Source organism: Brachyistius frenatus, unplaced genomic scaffold (assembly GCF_029030835.1).
Source record: "Brachyistius frenatus isolate BFR_SWC_R1_liver_20210118 unplaced genomic scaffold, ASM2903083v1 Contig_34, whole genome shotgun sequence".
NCBI lineage: Eukaryota > Metazoa > Chordata > Actinopteri > Embiotocidae > Brachyistius > Brachyistius frenatus.
Window position 1 is genome coordinate 1,244,936 of NW_027210633.1, and position 14,604 is coordinate 1,259,539.

At 39.3% G+C, this 14,604-nt stretch overlaps 1 protein-coding gene across 1 annotated transcript; it reads right to left on the reverse strand.

Annotated features, from left to right (window-relative positions):
- Positions 1–5,827: 5,827 nt before the first annotated feature.
- On the reverse strand, positions 5,828–14,333 carry LOC138622022 (T-box transcription factor TBX3-like). The gene is made up of 8 exons (XM_069700462.1): positions 13,969–14,333; positions 13,345–13,612; positions 13,046–13,192; positions 12,671–12,747; positions 12,426–12,589; positions 10,307–10,851; positions 7,129–7,509; positions 5,828–5,901 (listed from the first exon to the last, which is right to left on the reverse strand). Exons 1-8 carry the CDS (start codon positions 14,331–14,333, stop codon positions 5,866–5,868), a joined length of 1,983 nt encoding a protein of 660 aa, XP_069556563.1. The 3' UTR covers positions 5,828–5,865.
- Positions 14,334–14,604: the final 271 nt, after the last annotated feature.

Below are 14,604 nucleotides of genomic sequence, written 5' to 3' on the forward strand. Positions count from 1 at the left end.
CTGCACTGCACTGTAACATGGGCGAAATCTTCTGAACGTAACTAACATACTCTGACAACAAGTTTTTTTTTTTTTTAGGCTAATAACTTACCGGTGGAGATGAACCGACACGTAATCGTGACAAAGTTCAGTCGCAGAGATCGATAAATTAAATATGTCTGTCAGACATCTCTGTGTCCAGTGATGATGCAAATTAAACAAATAAAAAATCACATCATGATGAGGTAACAGCTCCGACAGACGGTCCGACAGCAGAGTGGGGTGATGTGATGATGCGCAGGCGGGTTACTCCCGGACGTTGACCTCCGACGGGCGCTTCCGCCATAGAAATAGTTTAGCTAGAAAAGACACGTCACGCACGCTGCGGTGCAACTGAGCTAGAGAATAGAATAATAATAATAATAATAATAAAAAAAATAATAAAAAACGAGTTGAAATATTGTACCCTGTATTAGAAATTATAGTTTATATAAAATATGAATAAAACAAGTCTGGGTACTTCATGAAAAATAATGGAGTTCGTAAAGTTGACAATGACAACTGCTGCTACTCCATCTTAAATAAAACAATATAATGCTCAGATTGGTCACATTTGCCTTTTCACATACTTATGGACTATTGTCATTGTGATATTTAATTTTTTTTTTTTTACATCACCAAACATTGGTGGAACAAAGGTTGTAATAAAGCTATAGTGGCTTAAGTGCTGTGGGGGGAAAAAATGCTTGGGTGCTGCACCTTTAGTGTTATATTGGTACGAAACACCCTGAAATCTATGCTTATATGTTGCAATACTAATATCAATATTCACTGCCTTGAGTTCCTTCATACTTTTTTCTTTTTTCTTTTTGACTGTTATGAATGTAAGTGTGCAATTTAGGTCACATTTAGGTTGCACTGTCCAGTCAAATGATGTCAATCAACTGCTTCCATGGCAAAATCGTTGTTCCATCAATTCAAAGTTGCATGATAATAAACTATAAACTATAGTGGCTTAAGTGCCACTAGTATAAAAAGCAATACAATAGCAGTACAAAAATATTAAATATACTGCGCATTTTATATTTAATATTTTTTTTACTGCTATTTTATTGCTTTTTATTATTCTATTATTATCTTATTGCTTCCTGTATGCTGCTGTAGCGGGGGAGGGGGGAGGAATTCTCCTTGGGGATTAATAAAGTAACTACCTACCTAATACTGGGTTAAGGTAAACAGGTCCAATCTATTGCAACTAGATCTAGGATAGGGTCATTCGCAGACGACCAATCAAATTACAGAAAAACCTTGCGGGCGAGTTTAGGATCGTCGTGGGAGAGGCGGGTCCCGGAAGAGGCGTTCCGCCAAAGCACGTTCGGCGTATGCTGTCAGTGGTCGAAGAAGCGCACATGTCCGCGATGTCGTCGGTACGTGAGTTGTGAGAGAAACGTTGGACAGTTTCTGTTCTCTGTTATTCAGAACGGACCAGTCGTGAACAAACTTAGTTGACACGATGTTTTACCGCAAGGATCGCTCTACATTTATTACCGTGGCACGATGGCAACTGCAGCAGGAGGAAGACGCTTCATTTGTGCTCTGTAAACAAAACAGCAATGTCTGAATATACTTTCATACTAACAGAAAATGTATTTCCTAGTTCATAGTTAGGGTTTAAAAATCAGCAGCTGATCACAAGTTAGGATATACGTTGCCGGCTTGCAGCCTGAAATCTGAGTTTATTACCAAGAGACAGGCATTCACAGTTTTGGGTAGCCCTCTTATTGTTTTTTTCAAACACAATTAACTAAAAATTGCACTGATTATTACCTGCTTAGTATATTTGCAGCCTTTTCCACTGTTTCTTAAATATTGCTGTTACAAATGGGTTGCGCCTGTAATATTTCAAATGAATTGTGAATAATTCACAATTCATTTAGAATATACTTTTCTTCTCCGGTGAAGGTCGACAGCAGATTTAGATGCCCAACAGGTCGAAGCTCTGGTCCTGGCTCACCAAAGTGTTTTTAAAAGGATTAAACGACATTAAAGCCAGATTGTCATGCTTATAATACTTGTAATCAATACAGCACTTTACAATCTCAATAGTGCACAAACACTTTGTCTACTTTTGTCTAAGTAACTAGCTACATTATTAGCTGCAGTTGACACCACGGAGACGTGGGCCCAATGCTAAAATTAAACCAGATACATGCTATAAACTATAGTTTAATTAAGAGGAGGGAGGTGGGGGGAACCTAGCAATTCATGTTTTTTATCAAAATATTAGGAGAAACAAAGAAAATGGACTGTTATTACAGTTGTAATCCACTAGATGGCTTAGGAGACCTTACATTTGCCCTCTCTATCTCTGGACAAGGAGGATGTCTTCTTTTGTTTTTGAATGGTGCCTCTTTGCTCTTTGATTGGATATTGGGTTATTTTTCAGTAGATTTAACAGTATAAAAGCATTTAACATCGATTCAGCTTCTGGTGAACAAGATATGAACTATACAAATGACAACATCTTTCCATATCAGCTGTAAAACGTAACACGACATATGCATTTGAAATCCTGGCACTTTATTGTTCAGCATCACAGTTATTAATTCACCATTTTTCCTTCATATCTTCTGAATGAAGGTACCTATTTATGACAGTTATTTTTCCCACATTTTAAAATCATCAGCATGTGCCCCTTATTATTTTTTTATGGTTTGTCCTGTTGGATTTCTGAAACACCTGCAAACCTTTCTATATCCTCCCTCTAAAACCAACATACACAGTAGTGCTTTATTCACAATAACACAGGCTTTTAGACGCTATCCATGTACAGTAAATTATTCATATTGTATGCTACACATGGCTATCTCAACAGCTGTCCGTGTTGACATTTTTTTTTAGCACAGCACTTCCTTCCAGAGGAAATTTAAGAGTACCAATACACTGAGTATTCTGCAGATTCTCAGAATATGTTCGCCTTCGTGCTCCGTGTTGCTTTGACACGATGTCACGCAAAATAAAATGATCCATTTAAAAATCCCGATCTGAGCTTTACAGACCTGAAAGTGTGTTGCCTTCTCTTGACACCGTAGGTTGGAACATTAGATTATTTATAAGTTAATAAGTTAGTGTTTCTGCTCAATATAAGAGTGCGAGATGGCTGCTTTCAGTCCCGTGTCCTTACAATTTATTCCTATTCAGATAGCCCTACAAAAGAGGCACAGACTCCTGTGTGAGTGTGTGAGGGAGGATGGTGTCGACAGGAGAATACCTCTTCTTTCCTGTTGGCACTGACGGCCTCCACAACCGCAGGGAGGGAAGTTTACTGCTGACTCTAAAACTTTACAGTTGACCTCCTCGCCTTATTTTTGATCCAGTGGACGTGTTCTTTCAGTGTGAAGCTCCGCTCAGCCGAGGAGAAAATGCACACAACAGAGGTTTAAGAAAGGCCCAGCACAGCGGGAGGTCTTCTCTGATCAATTGTCCTCCTGAGTGACCATGTTTTTTTTGTTTTTTTTTTTTTAACACCAATAGCTATAGTAGAAAATAAACAATTTTGCAATGACTGTCCGACTATTTGAACATGAATGACAATAAGCATAAACAGATGTAAGTCTTTATTATTCTATTAAACTTTAAAGAAATTTAAAATACTGCCTAAAAATATAGTTGTTATTTAACTGTTACGAGATGTAGCATCTGTATTAATGACACTGGATGAGTTCCACCAATTATTCATATATTGGGAAGTGAAACTGCACTTTCTCTTCAACATGAACTGGAAATTATATAAATTGTATTTTATTTGGTTGAAATGTTTGTTAATGTTGAAAATATATGTTCCTATGATATTTTTTTTAATAATCAAACAGGCTTTTATTTTAGATCAATTGCAAAATTTTAGAAATAAATTTAAAAAAAAATCATAATAAATATAAAAATGTATAAAAACAATTCTATTCCTCAGGCCACCTGCACATATTTATTGAGAACAAGATTTACAGTACAGCAACATGGCCACCCTATTTTCAAAGTTAATAATGGTGATTGCATTCTTCTTCATACAAAAGATAGCATTTCTAAAAGAAAACAAATGTGTGTAAAACTAACTTAGTCTAAAAAAAAAAAAAGTTTCTATTGTGGAAAATCCTCATGCCATGGCTCATTATTTAAAAAATAATAATACTGACTCCAGGAAATGTACCCTGCTGCCACAACAAACCTGGGCCACTGCTCAGGAGTAAATGTAGTTGTGCATCATCTTTTTGCGTAGATATGCAACTATTACCATTTGTTTTCCTGCATGGAATAATCTCTAAATAGGTCAGTGACATTTTGTCCCGGTGTCCCACTAAGCGCCAAGTTTACGGCAGAGTTTTATTGTTCTCTCTTTGAACCTGTTTCAGGGATCTCGTTTTTCTCCCTCATTAATCAAAGATGCTATACTGTCAGAGCCAGTGTGTGAACCATTGTCAGTTTACAGAGTGCCAGTATCTCTAGAGCAGCTGAGATGGGCAGTATTTTCTCATTTGAATCCATGAGTCCATGTGCTTGGAAGAAGGGATTCCTGATATCACCATGACTCCTCTTTTTGTTCAGATATCATGTTCCTTCTTAATATACTTTGTCCTTGGTGAGCCTTTCGTATGTCACACACACATATAATGTGTACTGTACACATTTCAGCAAATGTAGGTGAGTGCTGTGTGGAAAAAAAAAAAAAAAAAAGGCTTAATATGGTACATGTTTCAAACCATTTTCCAGTGGCTATATGAGTCAATATGTCATTTTAATTATTCCTAAAATAAAAAGTTTTTAGCCATGCAGCTCTGGGAGATGCACAGGGCAGAGGGATTAGCAACTCAAGTGTAGCTTTGCTGTCACAAGCCGTGATGTTTTGGGAATTGCCCTAGCAAGCACTGAGCTGCACTCATGCATACGGAATGAGGTGCAGACGACCGCAGACTCGCTCATTCACCTTTAGTGCTCCGCCACCTCTGCCATGGCCGAGAGCAGTAGCAGCAGCTGTTGCACAACAACGCTTTCAGCGTGTCGTGTGAAGCTTCGATCAGAAATACACAGACAGTAAAGTGAAGTATATAGTATGAAGTAAATAGTCCGGCCTTTATTTTTTTTTACTATTTAATAAAACAAATAAAAGTATTTGCCTTTTTAAAACACTGTTATTAGACAATATATGTGACAAACACTGACACTGTAGAATTAGGGTAATTATATAAAGAGCTGTCTTTGCATTAAAATTCATTTAATTGTTAATTCATTTGGAGTGACAGAAAGATGATCAGAATAAATGGTGTATTTTGAAGGAATGACAAGGACAAGGCATAGTATTTCTATGATAGAAATTATCAGAGATTAAAGGACACGCCACAAGAGTAGTCTCACAGGCTGCCCTTGCCAAAAAAGAATACGGAAGCACGCAATTGAAACGGAAAGCTTACTTTAGTTAGATTAACCTGAGTGCCCTAATGTCCCGACTCTCATCCGCATGGAGGATCCGCCAGCTCTTGAGTCATAAAGGCATGTGTCCAAGTATATATACTGATCTCCCCCATCTCTGTGTGTGTGTGTGTGTGTGTGTGTGTGTGTGTGTGTGTGTGTGTGTGTGTGTGTGTGTGTGTGTGTGTGTGTGTGTGTGTGTGTGTGTGTGTGTGTGTGTGTGTGTGTGTGTAACAGAATTATTGAGTGTAAAAGCAGTGATGAACTTCACATTTAGGCACGATTTTAGGATTTTTTTTTGGAGTGCCATGGTAAACCGCTTAACAAAAAAAACCCCAAAAAACAATGAATTGAGACAACTGCAGAAAACGTGAACAACATCTTTATTTAAACTGTGAAAAACACAAAAGCAATTGATCTGAATACTCAGATTACGTTCACTGAAGACACGTTTCTTAGGTGCTGGTAAAAAAAAGAAAAAGAAATCCTGAGTTTTCCCTTTCAAGTTCACGGTGCAACTTTGGTGCATCAACAGAATGTGAAACTATGTAGTACAGGTGGTAAACACTTTCCTCTTCTCATTGGCAGCATCAACTGTGATCAGTTACAGTATTATGTCTCAAAAGGCTTTGACTTTGACTTTCACGCAAGTGAAAACCAAAATGAAAAGAGTCAAATATTTACACAATTATAAAGAATAATGTCATTCAAAAATGTTCGAATTATTAAGTCAATTTTTTTGTCCCACAGAAAATTCCTCTCTAGGCATTGACCTGGCTCATTTTTCAGGGAATTCCAATGAGCAGCTATCATTTTAATGAATGTTAATTAATATTGAACTTTCAATAAGCACTGATTTGATGCTTTTGTAAATCAAAAGATAATCAAATATCTGGTTAACAGGGATGAATTTGGTTTTAAGTTGTTTTATTGGTGTTGTTGTGGTTGTGGGTTTTTTTGTAAAAAAAAAAGAAAGAAATACAGGTATAACTATCATTTTAAAAGTGTGTAAATGGCCGCATCTTGTAACCCAGCATTACGTAAAAGCGAGTATTACACCCGCAGCTTCACCACAGGACATGTGTTAATGTGACGTTTAAAGGTTTAGGAAAAGAAACCTGTGGTTAAGTTTAGGAAAACGAAGCCACGTGGATCGGGTTAGACACCAAAACCACTTAAATTGGATTAGGCAATGCTTTATTTTAAGAAATCCACATCGCGTCCTTGCCAACTCCAGGTTTCATCCATCCATCCGTCCCCAGCCGTCCTCCCTACACGGACTTCAACATTTTAGTCCTTCGTCAAATGATCTCCGTCACATGATGTTTGTGCATTCACTTTTTACGACAAAACGAGGCCAACCGCCAACACTGACACGCTGTCATGGGGTGTATTGCTTTGGTGTGATACCTGGTTGGTGTTTTAACATGACCTACTTCACACTGATATATAATGTTAATATAGCTAGTAAAGGTGTCTTGATCTGCAAACCACCAAATCAGTGTTTATGAGGCAAGTTTATGTTCGCATCGTGACAAGTTCAATAGCAGCAACACATACAGTTTTTAACAATATTTCTAGCTAATTGTTATGTACAACTTCATAAGCTATGTATTCATCACGTGTATGATTAAAAACAACATATAGGAGAGACTACTGTGAGGGAGGTGGGTTTTTAAGTCCTCTTACCGGATTATGTATGTTTTGCAGTTTGTCAGTGGAACTCTTCACGATGGCTTTGGGTGGAACAGTCTTCAGCTTGGCTTTGGTCTGGTAACTGTGATTGTCAGACACCGGACTTGACTCCCTGCTCCCAGATTTGGTCAGCTCAGGTTGTGCGTGTGACCTGCCAGGCAATCTGGTTGAAAGCAGATTTTGGCCCAAGGTGGCAGATGTTGGTATCTGGTAAGGGCTGAATCGCAACCATGGCTGAGTGTGGCTGTAGCGGTGGTTTCGGGCGAGCGAAGGCGTTGCAGGGCATGTGTGGAGAGCTGGAGCGACTGCACCTGGTGCTGCCATGTAGCGGTATGGATACGAGAACAGTCCTCCAAAAGGTGACAGTGAGAGTCCCTGTATGAAAAAATATCAAGCTGTTAACATTCCTGATATTTCAGACAAATAATCTACATACTTGCACGTTTCTGGGAATTGATTTAAACTGATTTTTATTCTGGCAATTGTTGGTAAATGAGGTCAGTAAGGGTATGAAGAGAATCCAACACCTACTGTATGCTTCACTGACAAAAATTATGAAGACCTTTAAGCTAACAATTTCATATTTAAGTTACACATTTAAACTGTTGTTTACATAAATCAACTGCTTTTCAATGAAAAACAAGAAGGTAATAAAAAGGTCAGTTTTCACTTTTGTTTTTCTTTTCAGGGAAGCGGAAATGGTACAAAGAACTAATTGGGCACCAAGTGAAAGGCAGGAAATCTGTTTTGCTTGTGATACCATAATACAAAGCTAGATCTATAAGGTATACTCAGTTGTGTTGACGAGGGATTTTACCCTTAGAGAAAAGTCATAAATATAAACAGAATTTTCTTCATTATTTCCTACCCTGTAATCACCTCATCACCCCCTGTGAGAGTCTCAAACCCCGGTGCTTCTTGGTGAGCAATCTATTAACTGTAACATTATGATGTCATCTCAAATATACACAACTTTCTTTCTGCTGTACACATTGTAGCTACTTGGAATTTGAAGTACTTGGGAGTTCATTAAGGGCATGATGTCATGGCTTTGGCAGGAAGCTGGAAACCTTTTTGGCTATTCCTAGCGGCACAAGCCATTAAGATAGTTTCAGTTTTGAGATTTTAAGATATCCTCTCTGAAGATACTGCTGCTCCTCCATTATGTGGAATAAACTTTTTGGTGCTCAAAGCTATTTCAATTGATTACTTTTGGCAATCCAGAGATCTCACTGTGAACACTTTTTCATTGGAGGTTTTCTTTTTGCCAAGGAAAGATTCCCAAGCCAAATAGTTGACAGAAAGGTCCAGAGATCATCCAACATGTTCTCATTCCTAGGGCCTCAAATAATAGCCTGACTCTGCCAGTCTATCGCTCACAGCATTAGTTTTCTTCACTGTGATTATAGTCTGGATATGTTGTTCATATTGACGTTCGCTTAGTCACTCTGAAGGGCAAACCAATCAGCAACCAGTGTCGGTGGTTGATTGTGTCTGTCCAGCCCCTCCTTCGCTGTGATTGGACAGCTGGTGAAAGTGACAAGCGCAGCGTTAACGTTGTTCAACTCTCAGTGACTGGAAAATAAATGGCAAACAATCAGCGCTCAGCGCAGAATCGACGCTCATCGCCTCAACACGCTGCTGGTGTTAATTAAAAACAAAATGTTAGCTGGTTTTCTGCACATGCTGATGGTTAAAATTAACATTAGGTCGACGCCCAGTAGCATGGAAGGACTGTAAACGATTCCCTATGTAGCGTGTCCAGACCCATAAATTCATGCAGTGAATTTGGGTCTGGCTACGCTACATAATGAATCTGAATTTGGTTAGACACATAAAGGTCTTGGCTTGGGCCTGGTAAAATCATGGTTTAAGTTACTTAAAAGAAATTCACTTTGACTTCTGCTTTTTCATTGACTCGAACCAGCCTCCCAGATGGAAGTCCTGGGTTTGCTCCATCCAACCACCAACAACCTCATCTCACCATTGACTTTATCCCTCTATGTAATTTGTCACAAGACCTTCTTCAAACAGCATTACTGAACATCCTGAGAATGAGAATGAGCTAGTTTATCTTGAATAACAAACAAATTGTATCTGGAAAGACACTTAAAATGTACTCTCAACAAAACTATACACAGAACGCTTCTTTTTTTTTTTAACCCCCATTTTTCATTAGTTAAAGTGAAAGATCTAAACTTCGTCTATACACACAAAAGGTTTATTTTGCACACAGATTTGTTGAAATCTGTGTTAATGAGCGATGGCGATGGCGTTAAGGTATGGGCAGACATAAGCTACCGGCGACGAACACAGGTGTATTTATTGAAGGAATGCAATAATGATGGAAATTTGAATGCAAAGAGATATCATGACAAGATCTTGAGGCCCATCGTCATGCTATTCATCCGCCACCATTGCCTCATGTTGCAGCATGATAATTCATGGCCATGATGCAAGAATTTAAACAAAATTCCTGGAAGTTGAAGACATCCCAATTCTTGCATGGCATGCATACTCACCAAAGAGCAAGTTTGAGATGATCTGCGTATACGACATTGCGTTCCAATTCCTCCAAATATCCACCAACTTGTCAGAGCCATTGATAAGGAGTGGACCAGCACTCTACAGGCCACAATCAACAAACCTGATCAACTCTATGAAAATGAGATGTGTCATACCGCAGGAGGCAAATGGCAAATGGTGGTCACACCAGATACTCACTTGTTTTCTGCCCCTCATAGCCATTTGTATATTTGTTCCTAGTAATTTAAAAAATTGCAGATAAAACTGCACATTTTAGAGTGGCCTTATATTGTGACCAGTCCAAGGTACACCTTCGAAATGACCATACTGTTTAATCATCATCTTTATCTTACACACGTGAGGTGGATGAATTATCTTGACGAAGGTGTAATGCTCTCTAACATAGATTTCAACTATAATTGTAAACACAATTTAAGAGGAATAATCCTTTTTTGTTCGTACAGAAGAAGTCTTAGGTCTTTTACTTCATGAAAAATAGGGTGAAAACAAAAGTAACGGGTTCATATTTATGTTGAGAGTAATTTTAGGACCACAATGGTCGCAGAAGCCAACAACCTCAGCTCACCATCTGTTCACTGTTCAAATATGCGTACCATGAGAATACAGTGCTCCTCGTGAAGCCTACCTGAGTTGCCAGCATGTGCTGTGACATATGAAGCATGAAGGGAGATGAAGAGGTGATGTTTCGAGAAGACAGACTTCCATTTTCTAAGTCACTTACTCCAGGCAAAGAGGAAAACACATCTCCCATACTCATCGTGGGAAAACCCTCTGGCTTCATTGACAGCTGTCCAGGATGAAACAACAATGGTGCTCCCAGCTTAATAAACGGTTGGCTGTGCGCACTTGAGAAATCCAAAGTCTGACGTTGACCAGCACTGATGGATGATGGGCTGGGCAATTGCAACATTATAGGCAGGACTCCATCTTTGATTTTACTCATCTGCTTTTCTGACTCCGCAGAGTAACTATCGTTTGTCGTTCGAAACATTGTTCTTTCTTTAGTTGCTTCCTGATTGCTGTCACTCTTACTGAGATCAAACTTGCTCTGAAGTATCTCCTCGCCCTTGAGACTTGAAGTCAATGTATGTTCAGTTTTGGAGCAGGTGGCTTCTGCAACGGCGTCATCTTGTAGATCGATATCGGATTCGCTTCCAACATTGTTCTCATCTGCGGGGAAAAGATATTATTTTAAAGAATTTTATATAGTTAAAAGTGAAAAGAGAAAATTTTTGCTGTATCACCATGGACACACAGGTGATAAGACTTTTGAGAGTCAGAACTTAGTGCAGACATTTTGAACCATGAACAAAACGATGTTCATGTGTAGCTAAACAGCCAATTTATCAAAGCAAAGTAGTTTTATTTTGTCAAATTGAGAAACACAGTGGTTGAAAACTAAATAAATGTGGATCAAAATGTGTAAATAATGAAATAAACTATGGCTAAATTCCATGTAACTGCTCCAGTATAAGGGTTGTAGTATCTAACACACCGGCTTACTGTCACACCGTCACGGATTACTGTACATTTGAATAGAACTAAGCCGTCATTACTGTTATTGGAGACCCCTGTGCTTTTCCAACTGTGACATGTTCAAATGTCTCTTGTGAAAAAGTTTTGTTAACTTTGTGATCTTGCCAGAGTTAAGATAAGAAGCCCTGAATGCACCGCACTAAAAAAGGCTGTAAAAGGGAAAATGGGAGCTTTTTTCACAACAAGTTCAAGATTGCAAATACGGGGAGCATGCTGAGGCAGAATCCAAGCTACAGATAAAGTTTCAAACACAGCAAGAACCAAATAAAAGCAAAACAAAACAACAACAAATTAGTAAGGTAGGGCTGGGGTTTTAACAGAGTTCATAAAAGGTGAGGGGTTATGTATTTCTCCTTTTTGCTAAGGGGAGGTAACTTGGTGGGGCTGCTGGATTCAAAATATGACGCTAGCATGTTGTCATGCTTCAAGTTGTGCGTTTGTGTTAGAATCACAGTAGTTCCGATGAATCACCATCCCATGGGGACTTACAGACAGCTATGAGCGTGGTTTAGGTGTGACCACAGCGACTGGCAGCAGTCCGTTCGAAAATAACAATGATCCAATTGGGTGACATTATCCCGTGATAGACGTAACAGTAATAGCCAGATGGTTCATCCGATTTCAAAAAGCCTGTCCTTTTCCAAACAGTTTACACTGTTTCTCAGATCTCTGATGGTTCTGTGGAATAAACCATCTGGTGGGCAAGGTTAGGGGAGGTTTTGTTTTTTTGGTCGAGCAGAGATTTAATTTTATTGAAATCACATCTTTGCCCTGTTGTATTTATTTAAAAACAGGAAATAATTGCCCGTAAATGATGATGGTAGAGCCCAATTTGGCTCATAAAAGTTGCGTCATTATACAAGAAGGACAAAAATCCTGTCAGTTTCCTTTGGACTAAATGTTATATCTCGCAAAAGTTTCAGTTTTGAAAGTTTTATTTATAAGATTTAACCCCTCCCAACCCCAGTAATTTTCCTACAGTTCCCGGGTCTAGACAATTTTAAACATTATCAAATTTCAATTTGCAAGCTGAAAATCATAGTTATTTTGCAGCTATAATGTTACAAACCTATTTATAAAACCAAAGATTATCATTGCCTATGTGTAGTGACTGTAGATTAAAGTTAGGTCAACAATTAGTCCTACAAAATCAGTTGGATTCATGCACACTATGCAATATTGGCTGCTTAATAACATAAAGTACTCACCCTGGGAGGTTGTTGTGGACATTAGAGGGCTGCTGATCAGTTCCCGGGGGGAATAAAAAGGCTCACTGGTACTGGGTTGCTCACACGAGTCATCAGAATCCGCACAGTCCTGGTCTGCTTTGCTATGATTGTCGTGCAGCGAAGAAATGTTGAACTGTCTATTTCTATGGACGACAAATTGAGATTAAGTTTATAGGTGCATTTTTTTTGTATATTCTGCTGTGCTTTAGTTGCAAAGTACATACCTCTTTTCTCGTCTCCCATTTCCTGTGTCTCTGAATCCTTTGGCAAAGGGATTGTTGTCAATTTTGAGCTGTGTAATCTTTTTTTTTTTTGGAGGGGGGGGGGGAGGAGGGAGTCTGTATGTTAGTCATTGCAAAAGTACAGCTCTCTTTGCACAGTGACAGATAAGTGCAATATCAATATTTACAAAGCTGCGTGGGACAAATCAAGGCCCATTTCTGGAGAATCTTTTCAGGCCCTACAACTCTAACATTTTACTCCTAAATCAGCTCAGCAAGTGCAAGACTCCTCTAATTTGTCACACCTTTTTCCATACAAATAAAACCCTTATCACTGTATGTGTCCTTTGCACGTGAGGATGTGGAGGATGGGGTTACCTTTTCGTTCTGATAGGCAGTGACAGCGATGAACTCTGTCTCTGGGAAAACATAAGTCCGGAAGGTGCTATATGGCAGCTTCATGATGTCGTTGGCTCTCACAATATGAAATCTGGGCTGGTATTTATGCATGGAATTCAAAATTGTCTGGAAAATGAAAGACAACTTAATTTAAATAAGTTTTGTTCGCATAATTACCCGCAATGACACAAATTTATAAGTAGGTCTGTAGTTAAAAAAAATTAAAAAAAATATTGACAATTTTCCATAAATTCAGAACAATCCTCAACTGTACTTACAAATCCATGCTTATCCGAAGTGTTATTGGTGAGTTTAAGTTTATGGAAAGCGACGGGCTTGCTCATCCACTGCTCTCCTTTGGACGGACTGTCCGGGTGGATGTACATGCGCTTTGGCATCTCCGGGTCAGCTTTTCCGGCCACCATCCAGCAGGAGTTGTGAAACTTGTAGCGGCAGTCATCGACAGCGACGATGTCCATCAGCAGGATGTACTTGGCTGTTTCATCCAACCCGTCCACGCGCACTTTGAAAGGCGGAAACATCCTCCTGTGGTAGATAATTAATTCAATTAAATTCATATATGAGCATTAAAAATAGTTGTGACTTTTTTTTTGAAGCAGGAAGCTTCCTTATGTATTTTTTTTTGGAACATGTTTGATGGAAAACGGATGATTTAACAATCGGAAAAGAACAGGAATTCAAGTGGAATTAATTCAGGCGGAATGAAAGAATTGAATCCGCGGGATAAATTAATTAATTAAACAATGAATTATTTAAAATGAGACTACCTAACCATAATAATCATCATGTATACGGCGTTTGTACTGTTAGCAGTCTAATTATATGATTAGAGTAACTGCATTTAATCCACTGATAAAATTGGCAGTAATTAGGCTACTTGCCTTCCTGATTTAGTGATAACCATCTCCGTTCCCATTTTGTGAAATTCTTTCCATAAATTATTTGATTCGAGCGTAACTTTCGGGTCGTCATCCGGCCGCTCATCTGTCTGCAGGCTCTTCAAGGAGCGCGGGTGAACCGGCCGATGTTGGCGTCCCAGAGCTGCGTGCAGGTGCAGCCCCGCGTCAGACGCGGCTTGCTCCGCCAGAGGCTCGGAGAGGGAAGCGACGTCCGGAAAAGTCAGCGCTGCGGGGAGAAATGAGGGTTGAGCGCTGCTGAGCAAGGTTGACAAGGACAGGGCACCTGATCGATGAACCTGGAAAGGATGGTAAGCCATGGTAGCCGCTGTGGCAACTGGATCTCTCATCAGGGCATCCGGTAAGACTCGGATCACAAGCAGCCCACTTGCTGCAGGCGCACGGGCGTCCAAATCCAATTTGCAACAATCTTTTGAAGAGTTTGTGAGTTTTTTAGCATGACCAAGAGGTGTTAAGAAGGGATGAAAGTGTCTAGAATACTCCAGGTGTTGCGGATGAAGTAAGGACACGCTGGTGAACCCACCAAGGAGAGGGCAGCGCACTTTGGCACCATGCATAAAGCAAAAAAAAAAAAAAAAACCTGCAGTGGTACCTATGGAG